Raw genomic sequence first — 23,534 nt, forward strand, 5'->3', positions numbered from 1 at the left:
GGTCTCGTACGTTCACGGATTCCGCATGACGCATGGTCGTTTTGCAATCGCTTCGAAGTTGAAAATCGGATCTAACAAAACTTTCATTTGAACAGCTGCGGGTACTTCGCCTTCATGTCGCTTTCGAGTTCCCTAGTGAACTCTGCGCCTCGTTTGCCTTCCCATCGGACTTTCACAATAGGAATGCGCGAGCGCCTGAGTTGCTTGGTTTGGCGATCCATGACTTCGACAGGCTTCTCCACGAAATGTAGTGTTTCGTTGACTTGAAGGTCATCGAGAGGTACAATCAGATCATGGTCAGCCAGGCATTTTCGGAGGTTTGACATGTGGAAAGTCGGGTGGACGTTACTGAGTTCTTCCGGTAGTTCGAGTCTGTAGGCGACCTTTCCGATCCTTTCCAGAATCTTAAAAGGTCCAACATATCGAGGCGCTAGTTTCTCTTTCTTGCCGAATCTGACCACACCCTTCCAAGGTGATACCTTTTGGAGTACATAGTCGCCAACGTCAAATTCAAGGGGCTTGCATCTTCTATCGACGTAACTTTTCTGTCTATCCCGGGCCTTCGACAAGTTGTCTCGAATCTGGAGGATTTTGTCAGTCGTTTCTTGTTATAGCTCCGGACCGGTTAATTGCGAGTGACCGATCTCGTGCCATACAATAGGCGATCGACATCTTCTTCCATATAAGGCCTCGAATAGTGCCATTTGTATGCTGGCATGGTAACTGTTGTTGTACAAGAATTCGACTAACGGTAGGTATTTTTTCCAACTACCACCGAAGTCTATGACACACGCGCAGAGCATGTCTTCAAGAGTACGAATCGTTCTTTCAGTCTGTCCGTCGGTTTGAGGTGGAATGCGGTACTTAGGTTAAGCGACGTACCGAGAGCTGCTTGAAACATTTCCCACAATCGCGACGTAAACCGAGCATCACGGTCAGAGATGATATCGCGAGGCGTACCATGATTACAAATGATCTCGTCGGTGTAGATTCGGGCTAGTCGTTCTACCATGTAGTCTTATCGTATGGGCAAAAAGTGGGCTGATTTGGTCAAACGATCAACTATAACCCAAATGCTGTCGTGACCTGATGGCGTGGGCGGAAGTTTGGTTATGAAATCCATAGCTATACTCTCCCACTTCCATATCGGAATTGGCGGTTGTTCGAGTAAGCCAGAAGGTCGTTGATGTTCAGCCTTAACTCTTGCACAAGTCAGGCAAATTCCAACATAGAGAGCGATATCCCGTTTCATGCCCGGCCACCAGTACTTGTAGCGAAGGTCCTGGTACATTTTGTCGGCACCGGGATGAATAGAATACCGAGATTTGTGGGCTTCATCCATTAGAATCTTTCTCAAATCGGTCCGCTTAGGGATCCAAATTCGGTCTAGAAAATAGAAGATCCCATTTGATTTGCTTAGAAGCTGAGCTCCATCGTGATAAATTCTCTCCTTCTTCAAGGTGCGTTCATTGAAACAAGCATGTTGAGCTTCACGGATAAGGGTTTCGAGGTCGTGCTGGGCTTGAGTATTGCGAATACTGAGCAAATAACTCCGTCTGCTGAGCGCGTCGGCAACAACATTTGCCTTGCCTGGGTGATAAGGAATCTCACAGTCGTAATCGTTAAGAAGTTCTACCCATCGGCGTTGACGCATGTTAAGTTCTTTTTGATTAAAGATGTGTTGTAAACTCCTGTGATCGGTGAAGATCGTACACTTGGTACCATACAGGTAGTGTCGCCAAATCTTCAATGCAAAAACAACTGCGCCTAGTTCGAGATCATGTGTTGTATAGTTCTTCTTGTGGATTTTGAGCTGACGAGATGCGTAAGCTATAACCTTGTCCCGCTGCATGAGAACGCAACCAAGACCAAGGTTGGAAGCATCACAATAGACAATGAAATCATTGTTTCTGTCGGGCAATGAGAGAACAGGAGCATTGCAAAGCATATGCTTGAGGGTTTGAAAGGCAGACTCTTGCTCAGTTCCGCAAACAAAAGGCTTGTCTCTATGAGTAAGGGCGGTAAGAGGCACAACGATTTTAGAGAATCCTTCGATAAATCGTCGATAATAGCCTGCTAGTCCGAGGAAAGAACGGACTTCAGATGGGTTCTTAGGCGTAATCTAGCTCTTAACTGCTTCAATCTTCGCGGGATCGACATGAATACCTTGACTATCCACGATGTGACCCAGAAACTGAACCTCTTCTAACCAGAATTCGCACTTGGAGAATTTGGCATAGGGTTGATTCCCCTGGAGTAGCTCGAGAACCAAACGTAGATGTTGCGCGTGTTCGGCTTTCGATTTGGAATAGATCAAGACATCGTCGATGAACACGATGACGAAACGGTCAAGATAAGGTTTACACACGCGATTCATCAGATCCATGAAAACCGCGGGTGCGTTGGTTAAACCAAAAGGCATAACAACGAACTCATAGTGGCCGTAACGAGTGCGGAAAGCGGTTTTAGGTATATCTTCTTCCTGAATGCGCAATTGATGATAGCCTGAACGTAGATCGATCTTCGAGAAACACTTAGCACCTTATAGCTGATCAAATAAGTCATCGATTCGAGGCAAAGGGTAACGGTTCTTGATGGTTAGCTTATTCAATTCCCGATAGTCGATGCACATCCTGAACGACCCATCCTTCTTTTTAACGAAAAGGACTGGCGCGCCCCAAGGAGAGGTGCTTGGGCGAATAAAGCCTTTTTCGAGAAATTCCTGGAGTTGGTTCGAAAGTTCCCTCATTTCAGATGGCGCGAGTCGATAAGGAGCTTTGGCAACGGGGTTAGCTCCAGGAATGAGGTCGATACGAAAGTCGATATCACGACTTGGCGGTAGTCCAGGAAGATCATCAGGGAACACCCGAGGAAATTCACGGACCACTGGGACATCCTTGACTTCGGCCTTCTTTTTCTTTTCCTTCTCCGCTACTACAATGTTGGCCAAGTAAGCTCTGTATTCCTTGCGGAGATACTTGCTAGATTGGACACATGACATGAACTTGAGGCCTTTCGAAGCAGTTTCACCGTACACACATAGTAGATCACCATTCACGAGCGAGAATCGAATCACTTTATCGAAGCACACCACTTCAGCATGGTTTTCACGTAGAAAGTCCATGCCTACTATGATGTCGAAACTTCCGAGCTGCATTGGAATAAGGTCGACTGGGAAGATGTGATTGTTGAGCTCGAGAGTACAATCTAGCGACTTCGACTTTGAATGACGAGGGGAGATAAGAACGCTTACGACTAAGGAGCTTCTCGAATTCAAATGACACAAAGCTGTTATTGGCTCCAGTATCAAACAAACATGATGCATAAATACCATTCACAAGGAACGTACCATTAACCACATTGTTGTCAGCCTGCGCTTGACGAGCGTTGATATTGAAGGTTCTGGCACGGGCTACTTGTTGCTGCTGCTGAGGCTGTTGCTGCTGTTGCTGCTGGGGCTCTTGTTTCACAACCCTGTTCGGGCACATGTTTGCAAAGTGGTTAGGGTCACCACATGCAAAGCAGACTCGAGCATTGATCGTAGGTGCTTGAGCTGCGTGTTGGCCTTGCGGGGCTGGGAGTATAGCGTGATGAGCAGTGGCTTGAACTGGGGCTTGACGAGGACCATAGTGATAATTGGCGGTAAAATGACTGTATAAATTGCAATGAGCGCAGAAACGACAGGCAAGTCCCACCAGATGATGATATGAGCATGTCGGGCAGAGCGGGTGGGGACCTGTGTAAGCACGCTTTGCTGGCGGCGCTTGAGTGGTTGGTGCTAGTCGTGGGTGAGACTGCTACTGAGCCGGTACGGCTTGCAGAGGAGCAGCAGTGGTAGTGACAGCACAGTTCTTGTTGCTGGAGCTGTTGTTGTTGTGCTTCTTCTTGCGGCGTGATGACTTGGATGGTTGAGCAGTGGTGGTGTCGTTGGTTGCTGCAGTAGTAGCTTGATGCAGAGACTTGGATGGCTTATCCCAGAAACCAGCTTTTACTCGCTTGTCATTGATCTCGGCGGCAAGCAAGTAAGTTTCCTCGATCGATGAGGTTTTCGCGGCGTGAACAAAGTCGGCAACACAATCGGGTAGAGCTCGAATGTACTTCTTGATGGCCATGTCTGGCGTCTTGACTTGATCGGGACAGATAATGCTAAGCTGCTTGAAACGAGCAGTCAAGGCAACGTTGTCTCCATCCTTCTGCTTGATGTTCCAAAACTCGTCCTCCAGCTTTTGGCGTTCATGGGGAGGGCAGAATTCGTCCATCATGATAGCTTTCAGCTCTTCCCAAGTCAGCTCATAAGCTGCATCATTCCCGCGTTTGTTTCGTTCGGCCGTCCACCAGTCTAGAGCTCGGGACTGGAAGACGCCGGTTGCGTTTAGGGTACGGAGGTTTGCAGGACAGCCGCTTTGGCGCAGAGTGACTTCGATAGAATCGAACCATTGAAACATAGACGTTGGGCCATCTTCTCCGGTGAATTCTTTTGGTCCGCATGCCTTGAACTGTTTGAAGCTAAAGACAGTCTTGCTGGCATCTTTAGGAGCTTCAGTTCGCGACTCCTCAGAAGATTTGCTAACTTTTTCATACACATCGCTCACAGCTTTTGCCACTTGCTTGGCGATGATTGCGGCAAGACGACGGTCTCTCTTTTCTTGGCGGGTAAGAGGGGTTCGGTGTCCAGATGACGACATGGTCTGCAACAGACATCGTCGTAGGTCTCAGACACATCAAAATCGAATCTCACCTCACACGTCTACTACTTGCTAAAGCTCAGGAACACGTCGAAACATGTATCACATAAACACATAAGCACATAGTCACAGATTCATGTAGTCACAGAAGCACATAAGCACGTAGAGCACAGAGACACGTAAACATAGAAGCACATTCCTATTTAATCACAGAGGTAGTCAGAATACAGAAACCTATCATTCAAGTTCGCGTGTCGTTTGTGCATAGTGATCGCGTATAGCATATCGAGTGGTATAGTATAGTCGTATAGCATGTCGAGTATAGCATAATGTCGTTTAGATTCTTACGACTTGTTAGCGTATTGAGATAGAATAGCAATGCGAGTCGTGTGTGTCGATTGAAGTGATAGCAAGAATCGAAAAATACTCCAAAATTTAAACACATAGACAAGTATGCACACATAAAACATATAAAATCGACGAATTATCAGAGTTAGCAGTTGCGGGCTCAGTATCAAAACACATGAAAATCAAGAAACGGATTGTCTGCAGCTACCAGACATTGACTACCCAAAGCGATTCGACTATTCGCAGTAGACTTGTCGTCACTTTTCGACTTTCGGGATCGCGTTTCTGCCTCGATTCTTGGGCATTCAACATGTATTCCCTAGGTCATACTTGTGAGTTCAGGTCGTTGGAGTCTGTCGAGGCTTTGGTGAGATGAAATAAAAATCAGAACAAGTTGTCAAGGTTAGGGTTTCACCCCTAGCTTAGCAACTTCTTCCTTATTTTAAAAAATTAAGGAGATTATTCATCAAAATATGGATTTCACTCCTGATTTGGTATAATTCTCCTCGTTCGTCTTTAAGAATAATGAGGAAATCATTGATAATCGATAAAATCGGCACAGACGAAGCAATTTAGTCGAGAGTTTGCGGTTTTCACACCTAATCTCAACGAAATCGCTTGACCCTATTTGAAAACTCGAGTGCAGTGATGACGAGAAATAGCTGGGTACAGCACATAAGTTCGGTCTGTTGGTTCCTAACTATAGTCTAGGTCTCTAAGACAGCGACCCTGACTAGGTCGTGTCTAGCCTAATTCCCTATAGTTATGGCTCTGATACCAATCTGTCACACCCTGATGTGTGTAAAATGCAACATATAAATTACATCAATTAAGGTATAAAACTAACCCTTTTTAAGTACTAATGTTGGAAAAAGAGTGTTTTTGTCTTCCTTTTGTATTTTCAGGATGAAATGAGCTCAAATTCACAAAAGAAGCAAAAAGACAACTAATTCTAGCATAAATACAAGAAAAGGAATAAAAGTAGACTGCCCGAACCCTCAACGGCATCCTCCAAAGCAAAGAAGAGAAAACAGAAGCCTGAACACGCCCCGTGCTCAGCCAGCACGGGGCCGTGCCCAAGAAGCAGCAGAAAAGACAAACCTGTAGAAGCTTCTATTGCCCACCACGGGGCCGTGTCCAGTGAGCACGGGGGCATGGTGAAAGTACAGCAGGCGCATTAATTGTAATTGCGAATTACAATTAATGAAGAGAGAGAGTGTCAGACGGGCACGGGGGCGTGTCCAGCGGACACGGGGCCGTGCCCAGCCTTCTGTTCAGCCTATAAATAGGAGTGCTTGGTTTCATTCCAACTCATCCCTTGGCACACCACCTCTCTCACACTTCATCCACCACCCACCACCACCATAACACCATCATCCACCACCATCATCCATTGTCCATCGTAGAGTGTGTGAGTCGTCTCGGGATCCAAGATTGATAGTAAGAGTTCTTGACAATCAAGGCCATGTTTGCCTAAGTCTCTTACATCACTTGGTGAAGACAAGTGTTTAGTATAATACTTTTTATTTTTAATCTTTTGCACTTTTTATTTGGTTTTGTATTAATGACTTTAATAACTAGTTGCTTATGTTGAAGGTGATCTTTCCTTATCGTTTGTCCGTGGTGTCTTGGCATTATTTTACTGTCTATATAAAATAAAAGATTTTCACTATTCATATCTCCACGGTCTATATGGAGGTATGTTGGCTACCTGGTCGGGGGTTAAGGGAACGGTTTGGTAAGGGTCTTGCCCTTGTTCAGCATTTAGAGGTCCTGCAAGGGACCTGAGTCAAATTTAGTAGGATCTCCTTCAATGCCCATAGGTATTGGATGGCGGGGATCCAAACTCTTTGACCCCCTCATAAGTTAACTACTATTAATACTATAACCCGGCTATTTAGGACTGTATCCCTGCTGACTCAGACTACTTAGCCGAGGGTAACGTCACCGCCAAAAGCGGGGCCTACCACAATTTTGCATTAATAACTTAATTCATTATCTTCCAATAATCCAACCCTTTAGGATTGTATCCTTGCTGACTCAAACTACTGGGTTGAGGGTAACGTCGCCTTCAAAAGAGGGGCCTACTACAATAACTAAGATAATCTCTTAAACAAGTGCAAAAGTGCGAAAATAATCAAAGGTTATACTAATACACGAGTCGGATCCAAGTGATTCATCTTGTCTATCTGTTTTTATTTTATTTTATTTTTCAGCATTTAGTTAGTTTTTATTTTCTTAGTTTAAAAACATTTTTCTAATTTTTGATTTGATTAGACGTTGAGGATAAACCGGTACTAAAAGCTCTTGTGTCCTTGGACGACCTCGGTATCTTACCAACACTATACTACGTCCACGATGGGTGCACTTGCCCATATGTGTGTTTAGTGTTAGTGAATATCGTGTTTTATAAATTTAAAACTTGGCTAAAGGTGTAAAAAGGGCTTAATTATATATCTAAATTTTATTACACTACACACGCATCACACCCCAACCGATGGCGGAATCATCGGGGCATGGTACTGAGCGAAACAGATTGTCCAGAAGTTTCCACAACATCTATCATTACTATTCAGTTTAAATAATACGTCCCATACCGTATCCCAAATATTAAAACAAATTATTACAGATAACAACTAGTCAAATGTTCTGTTCCGACAACTCAGATTTTAAATATAAATATAAAAATAATATTGTTCAAATGCTTCCAGAGACTCGATCTGCAAAATCTACAGACAACTATGCTCTAGACGCTTATTCTAAGCTCGCCTTCCTAGCAGATAAGCATCCTAATTGCCTGTCACATACGTTAAAATAAAGTCAATACATAGAATGTAAAGGTGAGCATACAAGTTTGATATAGCATATAGAGTTCGAAAATAGTTTACGCATAACCAGCACGTACACAGGGGAAAACGAAGCATGTTAATTATCGACATGGATCTATCGATACCAATGACTGCGGGTTGACTGCCCGAGGCAGTTCGCAATACATGATTACCACCGTTTCTATCGGTTTGAAGGCACTGAGTGTAAAAGAGTTGAAAGAAAGTTGGGAAATCCATCTTTCAATCCTTTACAACATGTAAACGTTTAGATCTAGGATAGATCCTTGTTTGTTTATGTGGAAACCGGTTAGATCCAAGAGATTCTTGGTGGATTGAAGCCAAAACATGAAGTTCTTCAAGAACACCGTGATGACATCATCCTAGAATGCTTAGATCTTGATGATTTCATGGTTAGAAATCAAGATTTGAAAGATAGAAAGGTGTAGGAGTGTGTAGTGATCAAGAAAGTACAAGATTTAGGATGAAATCTTACCGGGATTGAGAGAAATCTGAGAAAAGAAGAGGAGCACGAGCTGGTCGGTCAGAGAGTTTCCAAAAGTGGAAAGAATGATAATGACAGGGCTATTTATAGGGTTCCCAAAGAGGAAAGGGCTGGCCGATCGGCCAGGCATCCCGATCGGACAGCCTGCTCGATCAGACAGTCCGTCCGATCGGCTGGGCTGTTCGATCGGCTAGGAGCCTGATCGATCAACAGCCTGTTTAGAGCGTTCGGTGCGACGATTTCTGATATTTCGATTTCGACTGAGGATGATAGAGTTTCCTATTCAAATTACTTTTAATCCCAACCACTATATCTACATACAAGCATCTATATCTTGCACTGTCTCTTCTCCACTAACTATCATGATTCGGTTTCGATTGAGTTTGATTGAGTTTCGATTGCGTTCCGATTGATTCGAGTCTCGATTGATTACCACTCATAACATAAAGTAAACATGCACAAGTAACACATAAGGCACACACACGCGTATAATACAACCAAAGTTCGCGTAATTCGAGTTTCGAGTTTGATGATGATTCGATTAGCTTGATTATTGATTGATTGACTTTATCGCATTGTTACTTCCTATAATTCACAGTCGTTTAGCGTTTCGCGTTAATAAACATTCGATTCATTCGATTTTCTTTGATTAACAACACTTACTCCACATAATACAACTAACGGAAACGCACACCTAGAGTAGACTAACTATAGTCAAAGAAGTCAATCTTGACTTTGACTTTGACATTCGGTAACACGGGGTGTTACAACTTGAAACCATAAACAAAACAAGATAAACGAACAATATTATGTACTATTTTTGTGTTCTCGAAGTGATCTTGATGTTGTGATTATGTAGTAAACTTGATCTTGCATATGTATGTTTAAAATTTAGATCTAAACACATGCATGTTTAGATCTAGCAAGATCTATTAACATGAATAATATGAACTTATTATCATGTTAAAAAATGTTTTCATGAAACATATATTGTATAGATTTACATAGAAATCATGTTACAAATATCATCTTAAAAATATGTAAACAAAGTTTACATAAACTTTTATTTCAACTAGAAATAAGCATGTATGGAAGTTGATTTGACAAAGAAATAAGTTTATTAAACAAGTTCATAATATTGTGTTAATATATAGCTTATGTTAAGTATGAAAAATTGGAAGATTTGTGATGTTGAAAAGTGTTTAAAATCATATTTATAAACATGGAAAAAGTCCATAGTTTAGGGGAAATTATGACAAAATTTTTATAAAATTTAATCATGATTTAAGTGTGAATAACAAAGGATTATTTTGGTTAAAAATGTAGTAATAACCTTAATCATGATGATACAAAGTTTTGGATGAAGTTTAAGTTAAAAATTGCTAAGTTTTCTTAAACTAAAAGATGGATAAATATATATTTTTACGACAAAAATATATATTTTAGATTACCAAAATTTTGGTATATAATTTGTATATTACTTGTATGTATTAGAAAGTTTAGGAACATATACACAAAACTAGATACTTACAAAAATACAAAACGAACGAAACGGATAAAACGAACAAAATGGACGAGACGAACGAAACACACGAAGCGGATGAGACGAACGGAACGGACGAAACGAACGAAACGGACAAAACGAACGACACTGACGCGACAAATGAAACAAACGAAACGAACGAAACGGACAAAATGAACAAAACGGACGAAACGAACGAAACTTACAAAACGAACAAAGCGAACGAAACGGACGAGACGAATGAAACGGAAAAAACGAACGAAACAGACGAAACAGACGAAACGAACGAAACAAACGAAACAAACAAAACAAACGAAACGGACGAAACAAACAAAAATGCACATATGAATCAACACACAAAAAATGTATATTAAGAGTTTATATATACTAAGAGTTTTTTATAAACTTAGCTTTTACACATTTATTAGCTAGTCTTAAAAATATTTAATATTTTTAAGAACATAATATATTTCGGAAAGTAAAATAAGTTACTTAGTGAAAACATATAAGCATACGAATATATATACTTACACGTACGAAACGTACATCCTGAATACTTAGTAAAAATATACAAAATTTACAAATAAATGTATAAGAACATTCTAATTTGGGATAGGCCCATTTATACGTTCTAACTTGGGCTAGGCCCATCTATACAAATCATATAGGCTAGGTCCACTTATACATTTCAATTGGGCTAGGCCCACTTATACAAATCATATAAGCTAGGCCCACTTATACATTTCAATTCACTTATACAAATCATATGGGTTAGGCTCACTTATACTTTTCAATTGGGCTAGGCCCACTTACACTTATCATTTGGGCTAAGCCCATTCATACTAAAAGAATACAAATATATATATATATATATATGGAATATATATTAACAAACAAAGGTTCAAAACAATCAAACGAATACAAATCTAACTAATATTCAAGATGAACGACTTGTACAAAAACAAACGTATGCCTAAGTGTCTAACAAGATTAGAACACTTGTAGGTTACGTCACGAACGTAGAACCTGATATCATCTAGAGATTTGCACGGCGCTCAAATCTGTGAGTTCATGTTTTCCCCTTTTCTTTAAACGTTTTACAGTTTTAACTTACGTGGAAGATACATGTTACAATGGTATGGTTAAGCTAGTTAATGAAACAAACATAAGATCATGTGCGAATAGGATAGTATCAAGTGGCCATTAATGAATATCCAAGTACCGAGGAACGAAAGTGATAGATCTATTGGGTTTTGGCTTGCCCCACTCTTATCGGCACAACAGAGTTCGTTAGAGTGCTTTTGTGTCCAAAACGAGTGGCACAGACACAATTTATCGTCTAGGTTTGGGTGCCTCCTATGTCGGCACACATATTAGTGTCCTTACAAAATACTAATGATCAACGATTTCATTAAGGCTTTACATATTGGATTTTCATTACATTACTTGAAATGTTTTAAAGATTCATTTGATTCAAAACAAACGCATGAATTCACCAACTTTTATTGACATTTTCATACTTAACATGTACTTCAGGTAACTAGTGGACTGAATTTGAAAAACGAGTTCATAATGTCAAGAAGTCAAGCATAGATGTCATCCACTTTTGATAGGCTTTGGTTCACATGTCGCGCCCTCGTGCGGAACATAGAACACAAAGTCTTAGTTGTTTAAGAACTTTGTTTATAAACTTGTGTTTTGATTTCAAACAATGTAACTTACTCTCTTTGGTTGTTATTCGTTCGAACAAACATGTATGGGTGTAAATTGGTTTAATTAAATCGCATGGATGAACATCTTACTATCTTTTATAATAGCTGTTTACTTGATTGAATGCAATGATTACCGCTCGCGCTTCCGCTACGACCAGGTGTGACACTAAGGGTTGGGGTAAACTACCTAATGCAACGATTTTTTCACACGATTCGACCATTGAGACGATTCTGTCCATTAATTATGGGTCTGTAACCCCAAACATGGCGAAAGTTATGCGCTTTCCTAGCCTATTTGTTGCTATATAGTTGGGCCAAGTATTAGTCTGCTAGATTAATGTTCTTTCATTTGGGAACAAGTCCATGTACAAATTAATGTTCTCCATGAGATAAAGTATGTTAAAGGTACACCGTTGATCGTTTACATTTCTTTGCACTATGTTTCCTTCAATCATGTGCATATTTTGATGAGGTTTGGCTAGAAAGGATAGTGGTCATACATCCTGTATATAGATGGGTGTCTTTGTGTTCCTTGATCAATGAGTCACCTTTTCTGTTTGGTACAGTTAAAAGGAATGATTCATACATAAACTTTATATCAACAAAACTTATATGGATTCATTGGTCCCTCCAAGTTATGTGTAGTTGTTTTCATCATCACTCATAAGGTTAAAAGGAACCTAAGTACATTGTTTACCAAAGGTCGTCAGTAAAGTTAAATAATAAATGAACAATGGCGAAAAATAAATTGCCATGAATGTGACAAGGACCCACGATATGAATGCCATATTAATGAGTTTACCAAACCACAAGAAAGCTGGCTAGAAGGATGTTTATGTTATGTTAATTGCGGATATTTGAAACTTTTAATTATGATAGATGATACATCTTTCTTAAGACCAAACATATTTATAAATCTTTCCAACGTCATTTGTCATAAATATATCTAATACTTTTGTATACACATGTCGATATATTAGGATTTGTATTTATGTTTTATTTATATGGTCATTATTATATAACTAAATGCAGTGATTGATTACTTGTACTTTAAAATGAATAAACAAGTCTATGGTGTTCTATTTTTTTTGAATGACTATTTTTTTTTAATTATTTATAGGATTTGAACCCAAGACGTTCTTCTCTCAAGGTGTTTAAAAGCTTTGTGTTTGTCAATAGACCAATACCCATTGGTAACTATTTTGGTATCTATTATGATGTTCTAATATTTCATATATTTTGCAACAAACTATTATTGTAAATTAAATAACATGCAAGAGAAATAAACCATATATATCATGTAATGAACAATTCTTGTAACACTTTAATCATATATTGGTTGTGAGCGGAAGATACATTAGTTATAAAGAATACCCGTCCTTGAATATAGCAAACATATTATTAGACGCATTGCATGTAAATGAGAGAAAAACTTCATAGTCAAACATAATTTTGGGTGATAGTAATCCTAGGATGGATGTCTCCAAGAAATTCTCCACCAGATAAAAAAAATAAATTAAATTAAATATACACACATGTATTTTTTTTTTTTTTTGTATACAAAGTGGATAATATTGATATATAGTACAAATGTTTATAGTTCAAATTATTAACCCTAACAACATATAACTTCGCAGAGAAAAAATAGTAACTTACAATTGAAAATCCTACACACTTAAGGAATGAGTAATATTTGGAAATTGAAGTTTGGATTTCATAAAATCAACGCACAATGCAAAGAAAGTAAAATACACACAATCAATTATACATTTTCTTTAACTATAAATAAATTAATAAATTGCGAAATAACCTATTGTCCTTCATTAGTAAATGAATTTCACTCCGGTAGTTTGAAGGTCTCAATATCTTCGTCCTGGATCCAGCCATATTTCTCCAAGAATGGGTTGGTTAGGGTTTGTGGTGGGTACTCTTCAATATTACACTCATTCCACACATTTTCTACTCCTTCCAGATCACGTACCACTTCCCACATGCAACTATTGCACTTGAACCCTGCCCCAAAGCTTACCATAAACAATCTATCACCTTTTTTTAGTCTTTTTTTAGCCTCCATGTACCCTAAAACATACCAAACACTACTAGCTGAAGTGTTGCCGAACCGGTGCAAGGTCATCCGTGCCGGTTCGACATCATATTCACTTAACCCAAGGCTCTGAGCGACCGTGTCAATCACAGCTTTTCCACCGGTGTGGAGACAGAAATGGTCTACACCGGCTTTAAAGTTGATAACCGGTCTGGTTGAGCCTGTTGACATTTTTCGTCCATTGTGAAGCATTTTTAGGACTATGGAGAGAATACCGAACCGTAGAAGCTCCCGGATCGGTAAGATCTTGGGCGCAACTTGTTTTAAATTGTCAACAAAGGCTCGGGTTGCGGCTTTAGGTAGGGATTTCCCTAAATGAAAGCCCATCCGACCCTCGTCGTCTTCGGTTTGTATACAACATCCATATGATTCGTCTTTTGCACCGTGGTGGGTTCGGACAAGACAGTTCAACTTCAAGATGCATTTATGAGCTAAACTTGGCTTGTTTGTGAGAATCATTGCACACCCACCGGTTCTAAACAAGCAATTAGAAAGAATCATTGATTTATCATTACCTACATACCAATTTGGAGTCAAAGATTCAGATGTCACCACCATAGCCACTTGATTTTTCTTTGATTTGAAAACACTTTCAACAATATTTAAAGAAACCAAACTCGCACTACACCCCATCCCACACAAATTATAGGTTTTAACATCCTCCCTCATCTTGTATCGGTTCACTATTCGACTCGATAACGAAGGCATGCACGCCAACATCGAGATATTAACCACCAAAACATCAATATCCGTCGGTGAAACCCCTGTTCGCTTGAGAAGTCTTCCAATGGTGTACTCAAAAAGCTCCTCCATCTCTTCAATGGCATCTTGATGAGTAGGGTTTTCTTCACGGCCTTCAAACACCATTTTCGGGGCGTAGGTTTCTTCGCCAATGCCAGAGCTTACAATGGCTTTGAGAAGAAACTTGTACTCGTTTAGACCGAGATTTTTCGCCCTCAAGATGACATCACCGGAGAATTCGGTTGGCAGTTTCCGGTCATCGGAGGGTTTGTAAAGCTGGTAGTCCAATAAGTAACATTTCTGATGTCTTTTGGTGTCAAGAAAGTTAAGTACAATGTAGAGAATGTATAATAGAGGGATGGAAGACAAAATGGTAAGAAAAAACACCATTTTTGAGAGAGAGAAAGGGTTGAAATCTTGGTGTTTAAGTTGTTATAAGTTTGTGTTGTTGGTTTTGATGTGAAATTTGAGAAACCTAAAAATTTGTTCGTATAAAAAGAGGGTGCGCAGCTTGCATGGCCGACTAATGTTGTTTAGAAACATATCCATCACTCAACTTCCACCAAATAACAATAAAGCATTAGTGACATCTTCTAGATTAAAGCCTTTTGACTTTTTTCTTTCTATTTTGACTTTTGTAGGTCAAGCTTACCATTAATAAAGGCTCCTTTACGATATTTAATGGCATATTAGATAGGTGCGAATGTAGGAGTGACAGTAAGATTACTGTCATGTGACTGTTGAGTTAATTTGAGTCGTGAAAACAGTCTCTTGCTGCAGAAATGTTGGGTAAGGATTATGATATATATGTCAGTTGTCACATGTACATCATGACCAAGTTGGCCCGACCACCCCACACTACTAGAAAACTGGGAGGTTTCCTATGCCAGTTTTCATCAGAAACGCGTAGGAAACGACCATTTCCGACGCATTTCCAAAAAAAATGTATTCGTAGGAAAATGGACACTTTTCTAATAGCGTTGCTATTTTGACACAACTAAGACACAAATTTTGGGTTTTTTTTTCCATGGGAAATGTGTTGGAAATTCCGTTAGTCGCAGGTCTCCATAGATAAATGGACATTTTTCTAGTAGTGACAACCCTGTACATTTAAAACATATGATGAATGCAAAGTGTTTTTCTCATTAGCAGATGGGTTTTGTTTAATGTTTATGCGACACAAATGATTCCAAAGAGAAAGCAGGTGAAAGTTGTTGTTTGTAATTAATTTCCAATTAAACGGTAAAAGTGATAGATCATCTTAAGTCAAGATTCTGTCAGTGAAATGATAAGCCTACATTAATTTTGTGACTTAACTATGAGAGTGGATGTTCTAATAATTGTCTTTTAAGGTTGGCTGGTTGGTTGTTATTTTTCATCCAATGGTTTATTTTCAGTAAAATGTAACTTAATTTAAGGGTTTTTAAATCACGGGAACTGAAACACAAGTGAACATTTATTACGTTACGTTTCAATCACTGTAACCTTTTCCAGTATTTTATAAAGAACGCAAATGATATAACAGCTATGTATACATGAGGTGTCTTGTGCTTGTTACGTCGCCTTCTAAAATGTGACGTACAAACCTAAAATGGTAACCCGCAATCTTATCGTGAATGAACCGAACCGATTGTTTGAAGGTTACAAGCTATCTAACCAAAAACCAAAATTATCGATATCTAATGATAGAGATATAAAAAAACGTTATATTCTCCTTCAACAGTATAGTTTTGTACTTTCATAGAGAAATCAAAATTTACTAAGGAATATAAAGAAACAAACTGAGCACGAAAAGCCAAAATAAATATAAAGTTGGTACGCATAATAATAAATACTACATAAGTTTGTGTCGTGCATTATCATTATTCTTCATAAAAGAATATGTTTCTTATACACGAGTGAAAAGTTAAAATGCAACTACGATTCGTGTATCATATGCGTTTAATAATGGGAATAAAGGTTGATACACGAGCAAAAGTAGACACTAGACCGTGAAGTTGTGTATCAAATGGGTATAAATATGATTTTTCTCTAAATTAGTGGATGCAATAGTTTGGTAAACCATCATACTTTCCTTTTAATTTATCATAAACATCTGTAAACCATCGTATTTAATGTTGATGAAGAAAGTAGATGAGAATTCATGAGATTGATTGAGGAAGTTAAGAGGTGGTGAGGAGGCAATAATAAATATACCAATAGAGGGGAAAAGAAAGAATTAAACAATCCTACTAATTAATTGCAACCTCTATTTAACAAACTCTGGTTTCAGTTTTAAATATCAAAAGTTTTATAATAGTGTTGGAAGGAGATGATGTGATGATAAGATGTCTCCTCTTTATCTAATAGGCAGGGACGAAACCAGAGGGTGGTCAAGAGGGTCCGTTGACCCTTCGGTCACCGCAACTTTTTGAATTCTTATTTATAAATTTTGAGTTTTTGAAGAACAAACTAAGAGATGGACCCCCTAATTTGAACCAGTATAGAATATAAGCTTATGATGAACCCCTAGCTAAATCGTTCTGGTTCCGTCAATGCTAATAGGTGATAGGTTCAAATTATACAAGATGCAAATATAAGAATATTTAGGAGAAGATTAGCTTGCCGTTAAAAAAGTTCTATAAGTTCATACGTATATTTTTATTAGTTACACCATCAATATTAAATTATCCTTGGTTAGACATGATATTAAATTATCCTTGGTTAGATATGATAGAAATAATTTACTAAATATTTGTTAACAATAAAAAGTTTATTAAATATTTTACATGAGAAAAACTGTGAGGGGACGAAAATTGCTTAAAAAACCATATCAAACATGTGGTTTAAAGTTTTCGTTGGTTATGTGTTAGTCGCTAGGGATGTGTACTACATTAACCAGACTTGAAAACACTTAAAATTCGATTCAAAACATATTTGAATTCACGAATTCAATTTGAATTGGGTAATCAAATCGAATACAAATTTGTGATTTTGAAGTCAAGATTCGAATAAAAATATATGCATTTTATTTTTATTATATCATAAATACACACACTTAGAATAAAGGGTATGGACTATGGAGAGCCCCATCCCCACGAGGTTGGGCCGTCATGTAGGCGTCACATCACAATCCCATGAACGATGGGCCTCCTTGCATTTTGAGGGGGTGGAGGATGGGCCTATCCCACCTAATTATTTTATAATTTTCTAACTTTTTTTTTTGTTAACTTCATAAAAATTAAATAAAATTAAAACATAAAACAACATAATTAAATTCATTTCATAACATAAAAAAAATTACATTTCCTAAAAATTAAAATTACTAATCCTAGAAACGGTAAACATAAAAACGAAAAAAAATAACGATACGATTAAAAAAGTAAACAACCTACGACGTCCATTTTTTCTTAACCTCCTCTTTCATCCTCCGATAACCCTCACGTTCATCCTCCGGAACCGAGTCGAGATCCAACTTCATAATTCTAAAATCCTCCGCTCTAGCATAGTCGGCCGACAAGGTTTTCTTGTAACTATATTTTTCGGCCGCGAGCTATTTGAACGAACGAAATTCGGATATCAACTCGCCTCATCATATTCCGGGTCGTCGTTTATGTCGATTGACAACGAGCGGTGGAACCTCCCGCACTATAACTTCCGGACTCGGAAGTTTTACTCCGTTTGGCGGTTGCGACCTCATTTGGAAACGACTTCCATTTGTTTTCTTTCTTTAAAATGTTCCATGCTCGGGGGTGCAGGAAAGGCGTTGAATTTTTAGAGTCCCACTTAGCCAAAGCAAGGTTAAGAATGTCCTCGTCGTTACTCCCACTTGGAGGATTAGTGTAAATTTGGTTATAATACCCGCTAAAGGTATTGATGGCCTTGCTCATTTTATGCCACTTGCCCGAGACGGAATCGAGATCATGCATCGGGCCTTGCTCCATAATCCCGTTAAATCTTTCCGTTGTCGCCTTCCAAAAACTACTACCCGTTTGGTTGTTCCCTAAATTTAAAAAAAATGCATTAGTAAAAATAAAAAATAAATCTTTTTAAATTTAAATTAAAAAAATAAACTTTGGTTCATACCGACAATCGGGCAAGTTGAGGACTTAACAAACGCCATTGCTAGCGCCTCCTCTTCTATTTTTGTCCAAGGTCTCGGCTTTGCTCTCGAACCGCCTTTGGGCAAGGTTTCGGCTACGGTTTCAACCGCCTTCCCCTTCCCCTTGTTTTTTTTTTTTTTGCGCTTGAGCTCTTGAGGTGGCAATTCGGGGACGACTTCTTCATCATCGTCAAGTTGAACCGGGGGTTGCGGTTAGGAAGTTGGCGGTTGCGATTGGAATTGCCCTAGAGATTCAAACGAGTTGCGTTGCATGATTTGTTGGAGTGCTTGGTAATGTTCTATTTGTTGAACTTGGGACATTTGTTTGAAGGCGTTGGGTGATTGTTGGAAACCCGAAAACGTGAATTGCGGAGACACCCATGAAGGATCGATCGGAGTGTAAGCGGGAGTCGAAAAAAAGTTTGGTTGGTTCGGGTTGGGATTGTTCGGGTTGGGGTTGTTCGGGTTGAATAGATTCATGATTGTATAAAAAAGATGGAGTGTTTTTTTTATAAAATTGGATGAGAATGTGAGAAGTATTGAGAAATTGATATAAAAATGGATGAGATGAAGGGTATTTATTTAAAGTTAAAAAGGTTTTTTTTTTATATTAATATAGCCGTTTGTAACGGCTAGAATTTTGAAAATGAGGCCCGTTGCCCGCGTCGTGTGGGAGCCGGTTGGGACGAGCCGGACTCTGGGGGGCAGTGTGGGGACCGGTGCCGGGCCAGGCCGGGCCTAAGCCGGCCCCCATACCCTTTATCCTTATACGCACGGATTATTTTTCACATACACATTCCCGAGTCATTTAACAGGGGATGTGAGGGAAGGGGAGAGGAAGGAAAATTTTCTCTCCTAATCTCTCCAATTTGGGAGGATGAATACATGGTCATATTTGGTCATATTTTCTTCTATTTTCCCTCCTTTCCCTCTGTTAAATGAAACTCGGGAACATGGTTTTTCATATTTTCATCTCTTCCCCCTGTTAAATATGTCTCGGGAACATGGTTTGGCTTTTAAAACTTTAAGTTCTAACATTTAGGCGTCTGAATCATTAATATCCAATCCAATGATCAACTCAGTAAACAATTACCCAAAATTAAAATCAGTTTTTGTGTAACATTTCTTCCGATTCTACAGTTACACCAGTCCATAACCATCATTGAAGAACAATAACATGATTTTGAGTTTATGAATTCGGTTTCATGTTTTTTTAATTTTTTATACTTTGTATGATTTCGAGTTCATTTAGACTTTATCAAATTTAGCTATCATTAGAATTTTTAAAGATAGATTCGAACTCGTTTTGAAGCTTTTTTTTTCTTTTGTTTCAGTATGAATTTTAGATTCATTTCATTTGTTTTGTAAACGGTTTTTTTTTAATGGCAAATCTGACTCCTACTAAGGCTAAAGGGTGTGGGAGTCATGGTTGAGACATGATTCGTCATATAGGAACATGAATAGAAGATTACACCACCCCCTTGCATGATCCACCATGGTTTGCATGGATTAAACCATGACAACCATGGTCCTCCTTTCCATTTTTCAAGAAATCAATTCCTTTTTCTTTAGACAAAGATAAATTAAAATAAATAAGGGGATAGTGGTTTGGGTCATTACCACACCCTTAGAGTATTGCTTTTGGATGGTGGATTAGAGGTGGGTGACATGACACTGACGTGGAGGGTCATGGTGATCTTGAGGGTCATGACCACACCCTATAGCCTAATTACAACAATAAATCGAATATATCTTTGCCGAGATTTGAACCTAGGATCTCCCCTCTAAGAATTATAAGCTTCTACCAAGTGGGCTAAGCCCCACATTTGCATAAACGATTTTATATTATTGAATGTCATACAAGTAAAAGAGAATATTATATCAAAATTGAGAAACCTAAAGTTTCCTTACAATTTCATCGCTTGTAGGTTGTAAGTAGGGCGGTAAACGAACCAAACGAACACGAACGAGCCCTTATTCGTGTTCGTTCGTTAAGGAAATAAATGTGTTAACGAACGGTTCATGAACACTTACTGAACGAGATTTTATGTTCGTGTTCGTTCATTAAGGAAATGAGAGTGTTCACGAACGGTTCACGAACACAAGCGAACACAAATAAATTTGGCGAACGCGATGAAGGATAAAGGTGGATGGCACAGAGAGTAGCACTTGAACTTGAATCCCTTAGTGTGGAACGGAGGTAGATCATATTCGTCGATGTATATAATGAGAAAAGAAAGGGAAATGGTGCATAAACAAGGTGAAAGAGGGTTTCCTAGTTTAATTCTTAGGGTAATGATATAAATAAAAGTTTAATAGTATAAAAAGTATAGATAAAATATATGAAAGTATAAAAATCTTTAATTAAAACACGAACATACGAACATAAACGAACGCAAATGAACGAATGTTCACGAACACCTTACCGAACGTTCACGAACACAATTCAACGAACGAGACCTTTGTTCATGTTCGTTCATTTAACTAATCGAACGAAATTTCTTGTTCATGTTCGTTCGTTTATTAAACGAACGAACATAAACGAACTTCCTGCCGAACGGTTCACGAACTGTTCGCTGAACGTTCGGTTCGTTTACAGCCCTAGTTGTAAGCGTAACATTAAAAGATAGGCGAATAAAACAAATAAAGGTAAAGAGAATAACCCAAATCAAAAAATGATGGCTTCGAAACGTATTTACGATCCACTACACCAAACTATAAAAGAGGCAGTCACTAGGGACAAAGAAAATATCAACCATATAGTTATAACTTAAAACTATAAAGTTACGCCTTATTTCCTTAACCCAAAATCTAAATAATATATATTTCTGCGGAAGACGACAACTTTTGGATTTTTTAGGATTCTATCGTTATTTATTTGTACATAAATACCACCTAATTTTGTAGTTAATGAGTTTAAGCTCACACCATTTTTATTGTGACATGCATCATACCACTATACTATTAGTTCACAAGTTCTATGTAATATGTTAACATTCTTCAAACATTTGTGTATAAGAATATGATTATTAAAAAAAAATAGTTATTTTCAATATCAATATATGTTCTCCTATTTTCTCTTTTCTAGTATAATATATTGATATGGATCTTAAACGAATTCACATTGAAATCCCAATGTGCTTCGAGGAATGTATGTCAGCCTCCATCAATAGCAACAACCATCCAACATAAGTTATCTACTACTTAAAACATTGAAACAACTACTTCTCACTTAACTTGAAATATATGAGGTGGGAACTTTGACCATGAAAACTTTGAAACACACAAACAATCTACTGTGAAGTTCTAAGTAAACTAAAGAGTAAATTTCGTTTTGTTTTATGTGGTTTAGTTGTTTTAACGGTTTTGCTCCAATCCTTTAAAAATAGCCATTTTACTCCCTGATGTTTCGGTTTTATCGCTAGTTTGCTCCACGACCTTATCTCCATCCATATTGTAAAGGGTATTTTTGTAACTTTAAAGATAACATAACAGTATTTTTGGTAATTTACATATGTTATATTTCTTTATATATACCTAACACATACCAACAATGTCTCTGCTCTCTCTTCTCTTTTTCTTCTCCATCACCAACCACCACCACCTGCCACCATCACCCGACCACCACCACCTTCAACCTTCACTTCCGACACCCATCACCCATACAAACCCCCCACCATCGAATCGCAACCTTCTCTCTCTACATCCCACATAAACATGTTTCATCTTTTTTCAGTCAGATTTATATATGATGTTATGTTGTTATTATGTATGTTATGTGATATATATGTTTGTATTCGTTATCTTTACATTCTTTATGTTTAACGTCTTTCTAAGATTTTTCAAATTTGGTATAAGTTATGTAGTTTGATTTGTAGAATCTGTATTCGTTTTTCATGTTATCATTTGTTTTGAACAATAACATTAACATGTTATGGTTTATTAATATCTTCTTTTTTGAATCAGTATTAAAGATCCTTCCCCTTGTAGGCATATGACTCGAGCGGACGAAGTTCTTCTGGTAATTGAGAAATTCTTACATGAATTATACAGTCTTTTTTTTGTTATCATGAAAGACAATTTATTATTATTGTATTGTTTATATATTTTAATTATAATTATAATTCATTTTGGATTGTTTGCTTTATAAGGCGATTCCATCTGACGCCGCGTGTAAATTGTGGGGTACGGATAAAGCGCCTATAAATGTTCTGCTACAAACTGAGGATGGCCGAACATTTATTGTTTGTTTAAGCGAAGCAAAAGGAAAGCTTTTCCTTTTCCATGGTTGGTCGAATGTTGTCATACATTTACGACTAAAAAAAGGATGTTTGGTAATAAGATGTAATAACTTTAACTTCAAAACCATAAACCATGTTAAAAACTAATAACCATAACGAAGTTAATATCTATCATATGAAACCAAAAAACCAAACCTAAATGTCAAAGAACTAATCAGTACGCCTCATGTGAGGTACAACCATTTCAACACTCAAGACTTGGTCAATTTCATCAAAAGAATAGTAAACCATGTCACCCACCTGAATGCCAGCAGATTTCATGAATCTCGACCAACTCATTAACGCATAACGAAAACCATTATCTTTCTTTTCACGTCTGGTACCGTTATAAACTCCTTTTGCGGACTCCGATGCAGAAGTCTGATGGTGAAAGGTTTTAAACCAAAATCAAGTTTTGCCATCCTTGAAACAGTATTAGGCAACCTCTGTACTGTTTTAAAAATAAAATTAATAAGAACATGAATCTAAAAAGAATTATGTATTATTATGTCAATAAAAATATGTAATATTTAATATTTAGTAGTTACTAAAATCATATTAAAACTTACAAAATATGTAGCAGCCATACGAACAAACTGATAACGACGACCATATGGTTGTTCAGCAACAGCAGGGGCTACAACTGAAATCGGAGAAACATCATGTACAGAATCAATAGGTGCAACTACAGCCTGCAAATTACATATAACATTTATTAGATTAACAATATA

At 38.1% G+C, this 23,534-nt stretch overlaps 2 protein-coding genes across 2 annotated transcripts; both read right to left on the reverse strand.

Annotated features, from left to right (window-relative positions):
- Positions 1 to 13,284: 13,284 nt before the first annotated feature.
- On the reverse strand, positions 13,285 to 15,110 carry LOC110867881 (3-ketoacyl-CoA synthase 12). Its single transcript, XM_022116939.2, has one exon. It carries the CDS (start codon positions 14,830 to 14,832, stop codon positions 13,435 to 13,437), a length of 1,398 nt encoding a protein of 465 aa, XP_021972631.1. The 5' UTR covers positions 14,833 to 15,110; the 3' UTR covers positions 13,285 to 13,434.
- Positions 15,111 to 18,032: 2,922 nt separating this feature from the next.
- Positions 18,033 to 18,544, reverse strand: LOC110898906. Its single transcript, XM_022145771.1, has 2 exons — positions 18,508 to 18,544; positions 18,033 to 18,424 (listed from the first exon to the last, which is right to left on the reverse strand). Exons 1-2 carry the CDS (start codon positions 18,542 to 18,544, stop codon positions 18,033 to 18,035), a joined length of 429 nt encoding a protein of 142 aa, XP_022001463.1.
- Between the last annotated feature and the right edge of the window lie 4,990 nt (positions 18,545 to 23,534).

Source organism: Helianthus annuus, chromosome 1 (assembly GCF_002127325.2).
Source record: "Helianthus annuus cultivar XRQ/B chromosome 1, HanXRQr2.0-SUNRISE, whole genome shotgun sequence".
In the NCBI taxonomy this organism is placed as follows: Eukaryota; Viridiplantae; Streptophyta; class Magnoliopsida; order Asterales; family Asteraceae; genus Helianthus; species Helianthus annuus.